This window comes from Aethalodelphis obliquidens, unplaced genomic scaffold, assembly GCF_003676395.1.
Source record: "Aethalodelphis obliquidens isolate GAN/ISIS:26980383/991018 unplaced genomic scaffold, ASM367639v1 scaffold4, whole genome shotgun sequence".
Taxonomy (NCBI): Eukaryota; Metazoa; Chordata; class Mammalia; order Artiodactyla; family Delphinidae; genus Aethalodelphis; species Aethalodelphis obliquidens.
The window spans coordinates 41077974-41097315 of NW_020837948.1; the positions used below are offsets into that span (position 1 = coordinate 41077974).

The 19342-nt window shown below is 38.1% G+C and overlaps 1 protein-coding gene across 5 annotated transcripts in view; it reads left to right on the forward strand.

The window, feature by feature from the left end:
- Positions 1-379: 379 nt before the first annotated feature.
- The window catches only part of MCTP1 (multiple C2 and transmembrane domain containing 1), a 361361-nt gene continuing 342398 nt past the window's right edge, over positions 380-19342 (forward strand). For 3 of the 5 annotated variants that reach the window (XM_027100600.1, XM_027100602.1, XM_027100601.1), the window contains exon 1: positions 381-558. In XM_027100600.1, coding sequence (XP_026956401.1) covers positions 502-558 — 57 coding nt within the window. In that variant the 5' untranslated portion in view covers positions 381-501. Of the gene's footprint in view, positions 559-19342 lie in introns of all 5 variants that reach the window. The other 2 variants (XM_027100597.1, XM_027100599.1) reach the window with 1 other exon arrangement.

Below are 19342 nucleotides of genomic sequence, written 5' to 3' on the forward strand. Positions count from 1 at the left end.
GATGTTGGCAAGTTCACACACATTTAATAACATTATACTGATTCACTGTGGAGAGCAAGCAGGGTAGTTTTTCTTTGTGCCATGCTATTATTCGAATTTCCATTTGCGACTTGTGCCACAGGGAAGAAGTTGACTAAAAATGCACGTATGATTTAGCGGGTGAAAATTTTCAGTTTTAGTTTGTAAACATTTGAGACCCCCAAATGTGATGTTTGTTACGCAATCTAAGTTTTATGAGGGGAAGCTGTATCCCTACTGATTTGAGAGAGAGTTGAGTCATATCCTGTGAATGTGAAGCAACCGTGTTTAAACATCACGGGTTCCTCTTACTTTCATTCTAAGTCGCTGCCGTTCAGAGCAGCAAGTGCTATCTGCGAAGAGGCTGCTACTAGCCCTTGGAGGAGAACAGCCTCTCTTGACGGGATTCAGTAAAGAAAGCCAAGTCTGAAGATGCAGTTCTGTCACTGGAGTGAAAGATGTTTTGTTTGTTTCTAATCAGCTATGCTATATAGCTGCAAGCTGAAAAGTGTCTGTAATTTGCCAGTTATTTATAATAAGGTAAGTGTTATATTTTGGTTCACTCATTGTATTGTGGCAGCCTTGAATTAATGTGGCAGTTGTAGTATGTGATCATACCTCAGAAAATACCTTCTCACAGGGTCTTGACAGCGGCTTTGAGATTCTCATGCAAATAATTTTAAATGTATGGTACAATCCATTTGTGAGATACTTATTAGATTGATATTGCTTGTATGATAGTTTTTAATGAAAAATATAGTGCCTGAGATGTGGAAAGATTATAGTAGCTTTGTGTTGTTTTAGTTGTTTTTTTCTTAAGGGTTAAGTTGTACCAGAATTATTTTTTTCTTTTTGCTACTCTAATGTCTTGGTTAAAGGTGAAACGTGAATGCATAAAATTCATGTGATTATACTTGGATTTTTATTCTAAATAATCATAGCTCAACAACTATGTTTCTCCATTACAAAAAAAGTGTTAGTAATTTTTAGAAAAAGTTGAAAGTTGAAAAGTAGCACCTCTTGCTTAGGCTTTTTATTTTAAGTGAAAGGCCATCATATTTTTAAACTTTGGCTCTGTTTGTTTCAAAATGTGTATGAGTTTGTCACAAGTTCATTTCCTCAGTTTCTGTTGGCGACACATATACGTTGTATGGATGGAGAAATCTGTGGATAGAGAAGTGAACAAGAGGTTTGTTTTTCAAATTCTTGAAGCTTGCTGCAGAAAGGTTGGGGTGGAAGACAGGAATGTTGTCTTGGTTTTTATTGATTAAAGAAATGACATCAGATAAGAGCTAAAGGTGTTTCTGGTGTCACATCAGTTTGGACAATCATATTTAAGTCCTTTGAATTCTTTTGAGGTAGAAAAGGTTAATTTGATTGTGAGAGCTATAGCTGTGAACTTGTGAGACGTTGCTGAATTGAGGGGTTTTGTATGTTTAAGGACAGTTGGCATTACGATACTTTTTTTTAATTGAACCACTATCATGCTTAGAGATCGTTTCATTTCTATTCAAAATTATGCCCACTACAAAATTGCTAGATTCTAACTACAGCTTGGAGATTATTTCCCATTAGATATATACTCAATAACTCAAGTTTTACAAAGGTTAAAGGGAAGGCATGTAGTTTTCCTCTTCTGTGAAGGGGAAATTAAAATTAGTTCAACTTCCAAACATATTTGAAGGCAATATTCTGAATTAGAAGAGAAAAACTTTAGAGAAAATGACTTAGCACTTTGAGCCTTTGGGACCTTGCATAGTGAAAAGGCACATATCCCAAAAGATGAGAATACGAGATGTTATGAATAGAATATCCTGATGCTTGATATGTATAAAACTCTGCTGAGTTAAGTATTCTGCCTGAGAATTTTTTCTTATGCTATATGTGGATTATTAAATGTCAATAAAAAGAATGTGATACATCTACATCAAGACAAAAGCATATCTTATTGCAATTTGCACTGTTTCAGATTCTTAAGTATGGATTATAATGGCCATCCAAACTGTTGTTATATACGAAAACTCAGACCGATAAAATGTTGTAAAATCAAGATTTGATAATATGTTCTGTTTCAATTGTAGACTTAATTTTTTATCACATTGTACAGCCAACTGGTAGCTACCTGATTAGATTATTGTTTCTCCTCCTTTCTTTCTGTTTTCCCCATCCTTTGGCTGTTTTCTTGCTTCTTTGCACTTCCAGGAGGGGTGTGGGCAATGGGCAGGGAGAGAGAAGGAAAGTGAGCAGACCAAATAGTGTACTGCTTTTATTTCTCACCTCTCATGATGGTTTTGATGAGAAATGAGGTCAGGAAGAGGTTAAATATAATGACAAAAATGAGTCTTTTCGATTTCAGTTATTCAAGAAATTCCTTGACCTCTGAGATGAAGAATAATTGGGAGCTTGGTTGGGACAAGCTTATCTACCTTACAGAATTGTTGCAAAGATGAAATATCACATCTGTTGTAGTATTTTATTAACTGTAAAGTTTATTTATTTATTTATGGCTGCGTTGGGTCTCCATTGCTGCGCACGGGCTTTCTAGTTGCAGCGAGCCGGGGCTGCTCTTTGTTGCAGTGCGCGGGCTTCTCATTGCAGTGGCTTCTCTTGTTGTGGAGCATGAGCTCTAGAGCACGGGCTCAGTAGTTGTGGCTCACAGGTCGCTCCGCAGCATGTGGGATCTTCCCGGACCAGGGCTCGAACCCATGTTCCCTGCATTGGCACACGGATTCTTAACTAGTGCGCCACCAGCGAAGCCCTAACTGTAAAGTTTTATACATATTTTTGAGGCATTGTTTTTGTGTCTTCTTGAAGTAAAGGTACTGGCAAGACATCAGAGATACTCAGAATTCCACTCTGGATTCAGAATACTTATTTTTAGTAGTAAGGGTCTCCTTTTTCTCTCTTTTTGTAAACTATTTTACTTGTTAATTTCCAACCTATATAAAAATAGTATGCAAAGGTAAGCTGCAAAAAGAAAAATAAAAACCCAATTTTACCTAAGCCTCAAGTGCTGTTAAAAATTTCAAATAGCTGGAGGAAGCTCATCCTCACTCAAAAGATATTTATCAAGTGGCGATTACATTTTATCTTCAACCTAAAATCAACACGCAGTAAGGGGCAGCATCAGCAGAAGCACATAACATGACTTTTTTTCCCTTTTTAAATATTTTTCTTTTAAGTAAGGCTTTGTTTGAAGGGTTCATGATGAGGAACTACAGAGTAGGAAGAAATTATTTTATAAAGTAGTCTGTCTGACTCCTGAAAACTAAATCTTTCTGGATTCTGCTTTAGATCTAGGGTCCCTAGTGAATTCTACTGGATATCAAAAGCAGCACACTCACTGGGTAAAATACACAGTGATCACTCCCCTACCTACTTCTGAAAATCAGTTATGAGGATCACACAAGACTGTTGTGTGACAGTGCTTGTGAACTCCACAGAGCTTATAAATATCACTATCACCAGGTAAGATATACAGAATTACATATTTGGAAGGGAACTTAGATGTCATCTCATATCTTCTTATTTCACAAAGAAGAGAATTAAGGTCCAGAATGCTTAAGGAAGGTGCTTAACTTCACTCAGCTAGTATCTAAACCTGGATTTTTTTTTCTCCCAGGTTAGCTAGAAATTGATCAGAAGATTAGCTGTTTCCTACTGTAAAGAGTTTTTTAAAAGATAAATACTATTTTCAGTATTGATGAACATCCTTATAGGAAACTATATCCCCTGAGAATGTTTCAGAGAAGACATATTGCCCTGTCTACAGGTTTTGTGGGCTGAGAATCCTCATTGGATCTAGTTTAATGGAGCATGGATTTGTGGAGTGATTATCAAACTATAGCATGTGACTCTTGGAATCTCTTAGCTATTGCCACAGTAGAAGTGTCCAAGCCCTTACTCTGCGGAGTTGAATCATAAGAGTAAATGTGCATAATGAATGGGGGTAGATTTTGTAGCTTTTAAAATTATAGTTAGCATCATAGATTGTTTTGATGCTTGTTGAAAGTAGTTAGAAAAAAGAGATTCCCCAAAAACTTACCCTTAAAAAGAGATTAGGAAAATTAAAAAAAAAAAAATTAACTTACAACCATTTCTGTTAGAATTGACTTGGCTATTTTATTTTTATGGAACACTATTTTTCAGAGAGATGAGATGGGAGAACCATGACCTTTAATAATTATAAAAGTTAATGACATATATCCTACTATACTAATGAACAAATTAGATTCATAAAGAAAATTTTTCTTTAAAGCCTCTTAACACTAAAATTAGAAGGCAGGCAAATTAAAAGGATTTTTGGTGTGTTGGTGGTATTAATAAGGGTTATATTTTACTCCTAAGAATTCAAAATATGGTTACCATTTCCTTTAATAAAAAATGTAACTCTTGTGAAAGGTATATACCGTATCTTAATTTGCTGTGCTCCAATTTATAGCTTCAATAAATAAGTGGAGTTTAACATCATCCTATCTCATGAATAAATTCTAGCCCTGCTTTGTAATAAAATTCATGTTAACTTTGATTCCAAGGACTACATGAATCTGCTTTATAACTATTAGGAGATAAAGGAAAACAGATGAGATAAATAGTTTAAAAACTTTGCTAAATGTAAGTGCAGTGAGATTGTGTGTGGTCTGAGGGACAGAGATCTGGGCTACAGGATGGGTGGTGGGAGAAGCAGTATTTCTTTGTACTCCTGACCCCTCCTGTGGTTTTGGAGCTGACAGGGAAGCCCGTGACTTCTTTTTTGTGTGTGTGGTACGCGGGCCTCTCACTGTTGGGGCCTCTCCCGTCGCGGAGCACAGGCTCCGGACGCGCAGGCTCAGCGGCCATGGCTCACGGGCCCAGCCGCTCCGTGGCATGTGGGATCCTCCCGGACCGGGGCACGAACCCGTGTCCCCTGCATCGGCAGGCGGACTCTCAACCACTGCGCCACCAGGGTAGCCCCCCATGTCTTCTTTTGATTTTGTTTTCCAATCTACAAAGTTGAGAAGACAACTTTTTCGTGCTAGACGACCACCCCACACATCCTGCAGGTACTTCGTAAATATTGGTTAATAACCCTATGAACATCAAGGTGGGTGAAGCACTTTCAACTCAGTTGCAGAGTCCATAGATGTGCCATTGGTATAAGTGCCAAGGCTGGTAATGAATACCCCCTTGAGAGAAACCCAAGTAGGAAAGCTTTGGAAATGCTTTGTTGGGTTTTAATTCCATCTTAATTTAGTAGAGGTACTCAAATTAGTCACTTGGTCTCCCTTTACTTGAGTCATTTCACTAGTGCGATGGATTAGTAATAGTTATTCATGACAATTTACAGCATACCCAAATATAACAAACCAGGTTCTAAATCCCTCACACCGTGAGTGTTTCTCTCCAAGATGGAAATAATAATAATGGCTAACATGTAAATCAGATTGTATAATACTGTCTCTTTTAATGAACTGTCTGATTTATTTCTTAAAACTACCTTATGAAATTTGGACACTATTATTATTGTTCCCTTTTCACAGATGAGGAAACTGAAGCGTAAATTAAGTGACTTATCCCAACATCACACAAATGGTCGTAGAATGATCAGAGTTGAACTTAGGTAGTCAGACTTCAAAGCCAAGATTCTTAACTACATTCCGTGCCGCCCCCAGTTTGAATCCCTTGATCCCAGTAATATGAAGTGACTCCTATAAAGTGCTACAGAGAGGAAAAGAAATATCTTAAATGTTACTACATTTAATCATCTTCAGGACTCAAACATTCTCATTTGTAGTGAAACCAGGCCTTTATGAGCCAGAAATAAATGGAACTTATTTGAGAATTCATGTAGAATGAGGCTAGTAATAATGCAAAATGCATCTGGAATGAGCAGACATAACTGAGTTCTCCTAGGTGATCGTAGTCTTTGGTGATGTGAAAAGATTTCCATTTTTTGAGAGAGAGAGAAACAGCTCTCGATGTACACATAGTCAACAGTCAGTCCTAGGAAAACTTTTGGGGATTTGTATGTTTTGAGGGAGGATTAATGTCATGTCTCCTTTTCTTTGTACACTCCCTAAACATTTCCTGATGAAAGTCATTTGGGGGAAGGAGCACACTGAATGAATTGTAGAAGGATTTTAGGTCTGTTGTGTGACTAGATCCATTTCGATCTGCCTTCTCCAGAGAGTCCACAAATTATGCTTGAAGTTCTTAGGTAATTTTCAAACCTTCTTGTTTCCTTAGGTCTCACAAACAAGAACTTGCTTCACGATGTTTTATACCATCAGTGCTAGCACAGTGCCTAACACATAGTAGAGCCTCAGTAAGGCTTTCTGGCAAGATGGCTGGATGGACACATGAATGGATGATAGGGATAAACTGGGGCATATCCAGATCTGCTTCGAGTCATGACTCATGTACCTGAGACTGGATTGGGACCAGACTGTTACTGAGCCTGTGGGCACAAGGGAATGAAGTATAAGATGTAAAAGGATTTACCTCAGTTCATCTCATACTTCATCATCTGATGGTTTTCAGTGTGAAACTGACATGCCTATAAGTCATTTTTTGCCACAGACTTTTCCCACTGTATCATATTACAGATTCTTTAATTACACTTAGGAACCATAATTGCTTTACTCCCTTGATTCAAAAGCTAAATTAAAGCAGATATATACATATATAATTAATATACATTATACATATGCAGAGAGAGAAATTAAGTAAAATTAAAAGGTCAAAATAAATGTGAATACCTAAAATTAATAGGAATTGTCAAAGTTTGACTATTTTAAAATTTATTGTGGGAAACAATAAAAATTCAGAAGAACAATTGAAGCAGCATATCGAAGAAAAGAAAGGTATTTTAAAAATCATTTAAAAATGCTTATTTACAAAAGTATAGACTTCTTTCCATCTTGGAACAGAAGCTTTGTTTTTCCACAAAATTTCATTAGAGAGCTCAAATAAGAGGCCTGAGAACCAAAGTTTATTTGGCATAATCAGTCAGTTGTAAAGGACGGTTTCCAAAATGAGGATGGTGACTAAGGGCTTGGGTTAGGAAATGCTGTAAATTTTGAGAACGGGTATTAAGGTGGTTATTGTTTCAAGTTTTCCGGTGGGGGAAAACACAGAGAAAACTACTCTACAAACATTTGATCAAAAATAAAATATATACAAGTTTTAGACAGTGGGAGCAATCTATTGTGAAATTTACACATTTGTCCTTGACCCAAAGCAGTCATTAAAAACAAAAGAAAAGAATAAAAGTCCCGATCATCAAAAAAATTTTGGATGGATTTTCTTTTGCCTGGTCCTAAACACAATAGCATATGTTCACTGTTCAAGGGCGTTCTATTTTTTGGTGTACAGGTGCCTTGTGTTATTTGAAATGCATTTGATTCCTGTGGCTGTTTTCTGGAGGTGATTTTCCTACCTTAGAAATAGCATGTTCCAAGTCAGCAATCAGTGGAAAGTGTTAACCTGGCCAACAGTAGACCTGCATTCTACATCATAGAGTCTGGCCCTCAGGTTCAGCATCCCTCAAATGAAGGATTCATCCTGTAGCGCCTCTCGCATTTTCCAAAGACTAGGAATTATTATAGGATAGGGTTCTTGTATTATTTTAATTTTTCTTTTAATTTTCAGTTCAGTGGTTGCTGTGAATATTGAAATCAGTTCTGAAACTTCCAAGGTTATCTAGCCAAAGTGGCTAGAGAGCTTTTGCTAAGCCCATGCCTGGAATTTGATAAGTGCTTATGCTATATATAGAGAGAGAGACAGACAGACACACTGCCACACACACACACACACACACACACACACAGTGAGGTTAGTCAGATAGATAATTAGTTAAATGAATGATGGATGGATGAATGAATATCTCATGGCAAATGTGTATTCTAAATGTGTAAATAACTACAAAGAATCATCCATACACCAGACATAAGAAGACTTTGTAGCATTATTACCTGTTTTAAATCATTGGTAAATTACATGGTATATTAATGTTCAAGAGTTTTTGAAAACTATATTGCAGTTCCGAAGATGTCTAGATTACTACCAGGAAGCCACTGATACCAACAGGAATATGACTTCTTAGGTTGCTTTCAAGAGACAGTATTAAGGTGGTTATTGTTTCAAGTTTTCCAAGGGAGTAAAAAACAGAAAATTTTCTGGTAAAAATATTTGATCAAACACAACTAAATAGGGTTAAAAATATATGCAAGTTTGAGACAACGGAAACAAATCTATTGGAAAAATAGTTTTGTTCTTGGGTCCTACATGGCAGGTGCAAAGAGCAGAGGTCCCATTTGGGTGATATTTATATAACAGGCACTAATATAATTTTTTTAGAAATCAACTAAGGTCTGAAAACTATATTTGCTGCATTAAAAGACTTTCTTCGTTGTACCCGGACCTCTTCCTCATTGTCTATTATTTTTTGTAAGGTTTCATGAAAGATTGCTATTACATTTTCTATTTTAATTGAAGTTTTTAAATAAAAATTAAAGAAAAAGTTAACTAAAAACTAAACATCAGTTTTATCTAAAAAGTACAGTGTTATTTTATCTAATAAGTCAAATTAGTTCAACATGCTGTACCACCTGTAAAGTTTCTGTGATTCCTTCCTTTACCTGAGCAGCATGTAATTCATATTCACAGACTTTTGGAATTAGAAGTTACCTTAAAATAAACTAGCTCAGCTCCTTTAATTTGCAAATGAAAAATATTCTGGCACAAGCAAATTAAATGACTTTTCCAAGGTTATATACACCCAGCTCCCAACAGAGCCAAGCTGGACCTGGAGTTCTAACATGCAACGCTGTAGTCTTTTTACTGTATCAATCAGTGAGAGCATCACTACCTGAATTTAGTAATCAAGTGGTGCATTGGATTTTCACTTCGTATTAAAATTTTAATTGTGCACAGCATAAATCAACTTAAGTTTGTCCTAATTTCCTTTTGGCCACTAAACAGTTTTTATCATATTTTTTTGGAAGGGCATTTTTTTACCCACAGATTCTCCATAGATGCTTTTCCTAACACCTGATAGTTTACCTTGATTCTATTCACTTGGCAATGCAAATGCATTTGTAATTACAGAGACGGGTCCACATTTAACCACTCGTGCACATCTAAAACTGGTTATATTTTCCACCCCTCCAACTTTCCAGATCCTCAAAATAAATGCATTACATCAAACTGACAGAAATGCATAATGCAGAATGCAGAAATGCAGAAATGCAAACTCCATAAAGGCAAATTATTGTATTGGGAGCAACATACACATCAATTCAAATCATTTAACCAAACAAATGGAAACAATTACTGAACAATGCTCTGTACTAATAACTGTACTTTTGTCATCGAAGTAGTGATGTGCTGCAAGTTCCCTGCCCCATTGCCTTGCTCCGTGGCTCCTTCAGAAGCTGGGCGGCCACACCCAGGCAGCAGCACTCAGGGTGCAGGGTTCTCTACCTCTCCAGGTGGAAGGTCCCCTTAGGAGATAGCCCAGGTACAGATGGCACCAGGTAATCTCGTCTACCCTCTTTCTTTTAGATAAGAACCAGCAAAGATTGTACCTGATTTGGCTTCTTATTTGCAACTGCAGTGGCAAGTGAGGAAGGGAGATTTTTTCCAGTGTGTTCTTTAGAATACTAGTTCTATGAAATCAGCATCCTATAATCAAATAACTTTGGGAAACATGGCATATTTTATTCCGTTTTGAATATTCATACTGGAGGCAAAAGGCAAACACTTTACAAGCTTGAAGTGGGGATAGTTTAATATTCTTTAACCCGGTATTTCCCAAATAAATCAGTTTTCAAAATATGACCTATTCAGATTGTGGAACACACTTGGGAAACACAAATTAGACATTTTCCTCACTGACTGTATGTCCTGGAAAGAGGGTGGTTTGGGAAATGTGAATTTGATGTTCCCTTGGGGTCTCTGTCCCTACAAGCCTCTCATAAAATGAGCTCAATACTGAGTGTAAGGATAATTTTGACTTTGAGATTTTTCATCTCATTCAATAATACTGTTCAATAGCACCCAAGATGCTGTTTCTCTGCGCTGGTTGGATCACAAAAGAAGAGCGGCTCATAGCAGGGAGTGATAAACCTCTGAAGTGGGAGATGGAGAAAATTTCACAGAAATGCTCCTTAAGCTGCATCTGGAAGGACGTATTGGCATTTTCCCGGTGGATAAGAGCACAGGCACAGAGGCTTCCCTCAATGTAAGAGTTCAGGAAACTGGTTAAAAAAAAAAAAAGTGTCTGGAGTCTGAGGTGGAAACGGGCGTGGCTGATGAACCAAGTCAACCCGGGTCAGCTCGTGCATGAAGTTCTTTCACTGCTATGCTGAGAAGCTTGGCCTTCACCTTGTAGGGCAGTGACTCTTCAACCGGATGGTGCATCAGATTCACCAGGAATCTTTTCCAAACTCTGTACCCTATGCCCAAGAGATTCTGGTTCATTAGGTTATGGGTAGAGCTCAAGAACGTAAATTTTGGGAAAAGCACCCAGGTGATCCTAATGTACACTCTAAGCTGATAAAACTTGGGGCATCAAGAAATGGTGTTAAGGAGAGGGATGTTGTAATTGGAATTTTGAAGACTTTGAGGAGGAAAGGTTGAGAGGAATGTTCCCAAAGGCAGGGAAACCATTTGGAGGCTGTTACACCAATTTGAGCAAAAAACAACTAGGAAAACAAAGGCAGTGATGTGGGAGGCACATGGGGGACCACAGGTCTGGTCCAGATCTGATCCATAGTATTTGGTGGCTGACCAAATAACAGGTGTAAAAGGGAGTGTCTGGGTCCTTGGCTTGATGATGCTGACAACCAGGGCAGGAAACACTGAAGGGGATGCACCTGAGCTCCTGTTCATTCCTCACTCTTCTTCTTCCACCTACAGCTTTGCTACCGTGTGGCACGTCTAGCTTGCCTCCACCTCATAGCGCTGTCATCTTCTTCCATAACTTTTCAACCATTAGACCTTCTGTGCAACTGAGCACCTCCTTGTTGAAAAGATACCAGAGAAGCCCTGATCTGTTGGGAGAGCCGTCCTTGGACCAGGAGGGCACTTGAGGCATTTTGAGCACGGGAGTAACCATTTGGGAAGATGGCGGATACGTGAATGGCGGATCTTTGTAGGAGAATTCACAGAGCCCTGTACTGTGAATCTAGTTGGGGCTGTGATCAGCCACTTCCCCACTCCATACTCAGTGAGGCTGAGGAAGCAGGCTTGGGTAAATGTGTAGAATAGTCACAAAATGCTTAATAAATAGGTACCCTCAGGCCTAAGTCAAGGGCTCCCAACCAAGCCTCAGCAGCAGAGAGAAGTTAAGCCATGAGTCTGGATGAAGAGAAAACTAATGAAGTGAGGAAGCTGAGATTCTGTTGAACAATCAAAGAATAGCTTTGGCAAGTGCCACGATGTGGGCCTCGACCCCACCTCTGCCCAAAGCTAAAAAGAATTAAGAGGCTCCTGGCGTGGGGCTTGGTGAACTTCCTGAGAAGTTCAGCTGTACAGTATAGCTGGGCCAGTGAAAAAGGTCCTGTGAGCTGTGATGTGAATGCAGGCTATTACGATGAGCTATAACAAGGAGCAGAAAAGGCCAGGTGGCACCAGGCTTGAGAGAGGCTCTCAATACATCCCATGAAAACAGGTGGTAAGTGGAGTCCAGACTTTGAGCTAGAAGACCCGGGTTCAAATCCAGACCCCACTATATACAGAATATGTGATTTTGAGAACATTATTTGACATCTCTGGGCTTCAGTTTCCAACTTCAAAAATGAGAATAAAAATACCTTCTTTGGAACTAGCTAGCGTAGGTTAGATATAGAGTGTAATGTGGGCCCCCTCCTGCTGTCAGTATTCCCACCTGATCAATGCCCGAGTCTTTTTGCAGTATCATAATTGAAGCATACACTAGTCTAGTGATCTGTGGAACAATCAATTCATGTGAGACAGTCTTGGGCAAAAACTGAAAAAGCCTGTACTATGCAAGGTGAATTTGACAGGAGGGTGCTTGATTAGAATCTTGTTTACAAGCTCTTGTTTATATTTCCTCAGCCTTATGTAATTTGTTTTGTTCAGGATTGAACGGAACTAGGGTTAGAAGGATAGGACTTAAGGTACTGCAGAACTGACAGGATGCTTCTTAATACTGATTTTACTGGAACATAAGAGCAACTAGTCAAACTATGTTTCTAGATGAGGTGAGGGGAATGGGGTCCATCGGTGCCTCCAGAACCAAAGCCAAAATATGCTTACCATCCGTATGCCAACCGACCCCCAAGCACAACACAACACATACATGGCTGGGGGAGGCGGGAGAGACAGAGAGAAGGAAAATTGTAATGAATAGTCTCAAATTAGAGTCTCTGAGAAATCCAATTGTTAAGAAACCTGTATATCAGTTAAACTTGTTTACGCCAAAGGAAGACTTGTTTTTCTCATGGACCTATTAAAATTTCTCTAGCAGTTTTTCTGCATAAAAATACTGGAAAAGAGCACAAATAGATGAACTTTCAGAAGTATGTATTTCTGCCCAAACTGATTTCTCAGAAGTTCAGCAGAGAAGTAAAATATAAAATTCGCCTTTCATATGATTGCCAGATTTTAATAAAAATCTAGTAAATATTTTATTTAAGACAGTCTCATTTATGTGATCATGGATGTCTTTCTGATTTTTAGTTGCATTGGTCTGTGCAGTGGCCACAATCCCATAGGGTGAAACTTCAAACCTAAAAGGGCCTGTGTAGTCACATGCGATTCACTGGTTGTTTCAGTGCATTCCTCTCCATGCATTCATTCAACGGTGCAGAAATATTTTTTGAGAGCCTTTGTGCCAGGTACTGTGGGGACACATTTAGCAGATAAAATGAACACAATGTATGCCAACAAGAGGCTTTAATCACTCTCACACATACCAAATTATAAGCTGTACTGAGTGACATTAGATAAAATAGATGATGATAGAGTATAATAAGGGAAGTTAATTTAGATTATGGGCTCAGGGAAGTTGACTCTGAGAAAATGACTTTTAAGCTGAGACTAGAGATGTGTAGAATTAATTTTGGTTTCCCATGAGCTTTAAAAAATTTTTATTTTATATTGAAGTATAGTTGATTAACAATGTTGTGTTAGTTTCAGGTATACAGCAAAAGAGATTCAGTTAGACATATACATGTATCTATTCTTTTTCAAATTCTTTTCCCTTTTAGGTTATTACAGAATGTCTAGCAGAGTTCCCTGGGCTATACAGTAGGTCTTTGTTGGTTATCTATTCTGTATACAGTAGTGTGTATATGTCAATCCCAAACTCCCAATTTATCCCTCCCCGACACCTTTCCCCTTCAGTAACCATAAGTTTTTTTTCCAAGTCTGTGAGTCTGTTTCTTGTTTGTAAATAAGTTCATTTTTGTCATTTTTTTTAAGATTCCACATATAAGTGATAACATGTGATATTTGTCTTTCTCTGTCTGCCTTACTTCACTTATGATAATCTCCAGGTCCAACCATGTTACTGCAAATGGCATTATTTCATTCTTTTTAATGGTTAATATTCTATTGTATATATGTGCCACATCTTCTTTATCCATTCCTCTGTCGATGGATGTTTAGGTTGCTTCCATGTCTTGACTATTGTAAACAGCACTGCAGTGAACATTGGGGTGCAGGTATCCTTTTGAACCATGATTTTCTCTGGATATGTGCCCAGGAATGGGATTGCAGGATCATATGATAGCTCTAGTTTTAGTTTTTTAAGGAACCTCCTTACTGTTCTCCATAGCGGCTGTATCAATTTACATTCGTGCACCAACAGTGCAAGAGGGTTCCCTTTTCTCCACACCCTCTCCAGCATTTATTAATTGTAGACTTTTTGATGATGGCCATTCTGACTGGTGTGATTTTTAAGTGTGTGAGGATAAGAGAAAACTATGTTAGGTACCCAGCACAGTATTTGGTACAAAAGATTTCCGGGAGATTCAGATCCACTCTGTCTCCTAATCAATGAATATCAAGCCAGACTCTAGAGACCAGCTGGTGAGCTACACATGCTGCCATCAGTTCTGGCAGTAAGTCCCAGGTTATCTGTGGACCCACTTGACTCCACAGCCTTTCTGATTAGCCTTCACTGAGCATATTCTCTGCGCGAATTTCTGCACAAATCTTCTTTACTCAACATTTCTCGGCAAAGATGAGCACCCTGTTTCTCCCTTCCCCTGCATTCCAGTTCATCCAGTTTGGCTGTGGTTCTCTGTCTCCTCTCCTTGAGAATACGTTCATCTCCTGGAACCCCAGCCCCGTGGAACTTCCCTTGAGCCAAGACATTGCCATGTTCCCAATGAGGATTGTCAGCCTGTTGTCCCTCCACCCCCTGGACCACCTTAACCAGGTCATACCCTTCCAATGCAGTCCATAGTTGCATAGTTAAAATCAGAATGAGCCTCATCTGCCCCCTAGACTTTGTGGTTCCTGCTTCTGCATTGACTCCTGGGGGGATGGGACTAATGCTACATGAGTTCACCAAGCCACAGCCCAGGCCTGCCTTTCCTCTCACCCACAGCCAGCCTTCCCTTGATGATCCTGCCTCGAACACAGCCCAAACCCTGTGCATAACTGGTGAGATCTGAGTTGCTCCCTGGGCGCAGCAGTACAGGACAACTCCCAAGGCAGAGGGGATGGTAGCAGTGCTTCTATTGGGATCAGACCACAGTGGGCTTGCCTAAGGAGAATGATGCCATCCTCTGGAGTGGGCTTGAAGTGGACTGGGTTTGAATTCATTGTTAGAGGATCCAAGAGTAATTATGAAGTAACCAGAGTTACTGTGGAGGCTGGGAGGTTTGGAGCTCCCTAAAGGTATTCCCCAATCTGCACTGCAGGATTGGAGTCCCCCTAACAGAGGAGAAAGGAACTAGAGGAGGCTGGAGCACTCCTTGCTGCCCAAAGTCATCAAAGGGCCGGGCACTGCAGCAGCAGAGAGAGCAAGCGCGTTTCCAGAAGCATTGCTTCAGCACCTGTTCTCTCCTCGGGCGAGATGCACAGCTGGGTTTCAGAATATCACCAGAGCAGCTGGCTTGTGACCATAGACCCTAGTGGGCCTTTCATGGATGAGGTGTTGGCAGATGTGTAAGAAGACAACTTAGATGCTGATTGAAGAGTGCTTTGATGTGGGTATAAAAATGACAGGCTCCACCACAGAGAACAGGAAGACAGTTCTGCCTCTCTTTGTGGTTTCTGAGGTTTGTGGTTTTAAGGCTACTGGGACCACTTACAGGAAGCGTTGCTCTTTTGTTTTTCTGTCTGAAACACCCGCAACAGTGAAGAGCCAAAAGGCAGGGGCCTCCAGGAAGAGCACACTTTGAAAAAGGATGCCTTTGCTGTTCTTACACGTGTTTCCTATTTCCAGCTATTTCCAGATACAGACATAGACACGCATATCAGATTCTACCCTTGCAGGTAAGGCACCTGGCTGTGTCATCAAAATGTAGCATATTTCCATATATTTTATTCTGTTAAAAAAAAATGCCTATGCTTTCAAGCCTGGGTTGACCAAGGGAAGGTCCTTATTAACAGCTCCTTTGTTGTTTAATGTCATCAGCTTGATTTCTGCATGGAAGACCCCACAAAGCCAGTGAAAACTGTGATCTGCAAAGTTAGGAATGCATGAAAATGCTTATGCTATGTGGACTTCTAAATGATTTTATACTCAGTTTCTGCTATATCTGTTTCTATTCAGTGACCTACCAAAAATATGGCAGAGCTCTTGCTATTGCCTTAATACATTCTCCGTCACACCACCCCTTTCTTTCTGAGCAATCATAGTGGGCGATGAGAAAAATAGGACACGTTTGAGAGAAAATGGGTGGCTATACAAAAGACAAGTACATTTCTTTAGCTGTCAAAATTAGCTATGAAAATTAAGATTGAGAACATCTGTCTTAATTATGTATGTAGCACAGACTGTTCTGTTGTTTCACAGTCTCTCTCAGAAAAAAAAAAGAAAGAAAAGTTACCTGCTAGTCTCTCATGATCTTCTCCTAAGTCTAATTTGCTTTTGGCTATAAAATGCTACTGTTGATATTAAATAATGTTCTTATGTGCAAATATGTAAAATTTTTGCAATTCCTTTTGCAGACCCTGTATTGTAAGGTTGGAAAGGACAGACTAAATACAGTAATCATAAATTTCAAAATAGAAATGACTACCAAAGTGTGTTAGCTCGGTGTTTAATTAGGCATAGAAGCTTTATTTTTTGACCCAGTTGTGAAAACCATACTAATGCAAACTGTTACAAGAAAGCTGCTGGGAATAGCAAAGGAAATGGAAGTGAACTAAGTAGAAAACAGATCCTGACCCACCAGGCGGTTGAAGGCTTGATATATTTACTATTCACTAAATGTCCTCAGAGTACTAGACACCACAGAAAACCCATAAATCTGCTAGGGCCTGTGCACCTGCCACCAGCCACTGAGGCTGTTGACATATTAAACTACAACCCTCCTGTTTTTGTGTTTCCTTTATTTTCCTTTTTAAGAATGATTGTGGCCAAATTCCTATATTTACTGTCCCTTAGAATTAGATGTTTATTTTCCTCTTCTGTCAACATTCCTTCTCTCTCTCTCCCCTCTCCCTTGCCTTTTCCTGTCCGCTTGCTGTGAATTAAGTCTATTTTCTCTGGTTGGGTATTTCTTAGGGGGAAACCTACCCAAGATATTATCTCTGTCTTTGAGAAACTTACTGTCAAATGTGGCTCAGTTCACTTTCTAGTCTTGCTGAATGTATTTTTCATTTTAACTTGATTTGAATATAATAATAATAAATTTAATAGAATAGAATAATTACCTCTTTTTTCTGTATCAAAAAAGAAAGATCTTATTGAAAGATTGAATTAATTAAATGATTTATGTTTTAAATTGAGGTTAAGAATAGATTGTTTAGTTTATTATAACAATATATATTTAAAATACTTAAAAATATATGTAAATATATTTCATAGGTTAATAATAAATATACCTTAACTTATTTTTGCATAACAATTTTATTTTTCAGCAAGTTATCAATTTATATATTATTTGTAGATCCTTTTGAATTTTCTGTAGAGAAAATCTGTGAATAATGTCACTTTTATTTCTTCCTTTCCAAATCATATATTTTGTATTTTGTTTTCACCTTCACTGCTGTGATCAGGACTTTGGTAAAACATTGAGTTGAAGTGATGGTAGTGGGTATCCTGTCTTTCTTGCAATCTGAAAGGGAAAGATTTAATTTTTACCATAAATAACAATGATATGTGTTAATTACTTTTATCAGATTAAGAGATTTGCTGGCTTGCTAGGATTTTTTAAATTATTAGACATTAAATTTTATGAAATGTTTTCCCTATATCTTTTGAGATGATCATATGAATTTTGCCTTTAATTTCCTAATTGGTGAATTATATTAATTGAATCTCTGATAGTAACCCACTTTCAAATTCATAGAATAAGCCCATCTTGGTCATAATGCTTTATCTTTAATATACATTGCTGGATTTAGTTTACTAATATTTTGTTTGGAATTTTTGCATATACATTTGTGAGTGAAATTGGCCATATTTTTTTCTTTCTTGCAATTGCCTTGTCAAATTTTGGCATTAACTTATTGGCCTCAAAGAGTTGATAATTTTTTTTTATACTCTGGTATAATCTGTATAACACTGAAATGATTTTTTAGATATAGGAAGATTTTAATTATGGATAACATTTGTTAAATACTTTTAGTTATGTTCAAGTTTTCTAGCCCTTGAATTAGTTTTAATAGATGATAGTTTTAGATATAAGTCCATTTTATGTAAACTTCAAAATAATTGACAAAATTTATGTATTGTTTTATTTTGTGGGAAATGCAGAAGCAGTAAGGACTTTTAAGCAGAAAAATGGCACAGTATTCAGAGATGTTACGCAAGATGAGCTGCATCAGGATTGAAAACCTGTAACTCTTTATTGGTCAGAAATTTAAATGGCAACTGTTAAAGTCATGTTTGAAATAGTCATACTCAGCTTCATCAACATCTCAACCATTAACAAAATGATTGAATCTATTGCTCACTTTTAACTCTGTAAGATTTCCTATAAGATGGTTGCCTGTTGGTTTATTAAATGTCCAGTCATACTTTAAACGAAAGTTCTGTGGGTGGTTCTATATTCCATTCTTATACGTCATACTAGTGTACGTATGGGCCTTTGTATATGGCTCTAACTCCAAGTTTCTCTGAGTTCATTGAACCTCTGGTGGGCCTCAAACGTTCTCCACATGGACTGAGAACTCATCCAAAATGCCAAATTATTGTATTTGGTCTTAGGGTCAAATGACATTCATTCTTATGTACACATATAGGATATTTACTAGTACCCCACTGAGTGATTTATTGATTACTAAAATTTGGTATTTGTTAATAAATGTAACATTATACAGATTCTAGGGATACAAAATCAGTAGAATCCGAGGAAGTCCAGTTGTCACACCACAACTGGCAGCGTTGTGTAGCTCCTATTGCGTACACACATAAAGAGTCAGAATCTTCACAGATTTCTGGATCAAGGGTTGTTAACAGTGTATTATTAGTGCCATTTTTAGGTGATTGTGTCTCTCAGTTGCAGCTATTTTTATGGAAACCATCATCAGTTTTGCTTCACTATTAATTCCATTTGCTGTGGATTATCTGGTTAACCTTATAGTATGTAGACTGCACATATATATGTGTGTATATATATATAAACAGTTGTTTGGGAGCCACTAATTCCAATGGTCAGACCTTAAGGCACATGTTGTAGTTTGAATATGAATAATTCATACATTTAGTACTAAAGCAGATGTTTACACAGTTTGATTAGTTGTGATGTTTCATTGTTATCACAGTCTTTCTTACACCTCCGTCTCCCTGTCTCCCACTGGAAAACGGAAAACGGTGGGGTAGGGTGGCTGTGGGGTTGTTTACTTGTTATAATTGGGCTGAGATAACAACCTTTTCTGGATTATTCATTAGAGGACTCCAGGGGTAAACATTCTATGATAAAACATGAAGCAGTCATGAGTGAACATCCTGCATCAAAAATTCTTTTCTATTGTCTCTTAAGAAATACAGACTAAATGAATATTTCCTTGTTTCCTATTTCCAGAAGGGAGGCTTCTTCTGGAATTAACTTCTCTGCTAATGTATAATCTTTTGGCAGAGAAGGTGAGAATCTTGCAGCTTAGTATTTCTTTAAAAGAATGAATGGCCACATCGGCACCACTGACGAGTTTGCTGTAATAGAAACAGTTCACAGAAGAGAGAGTACAGTGAAAG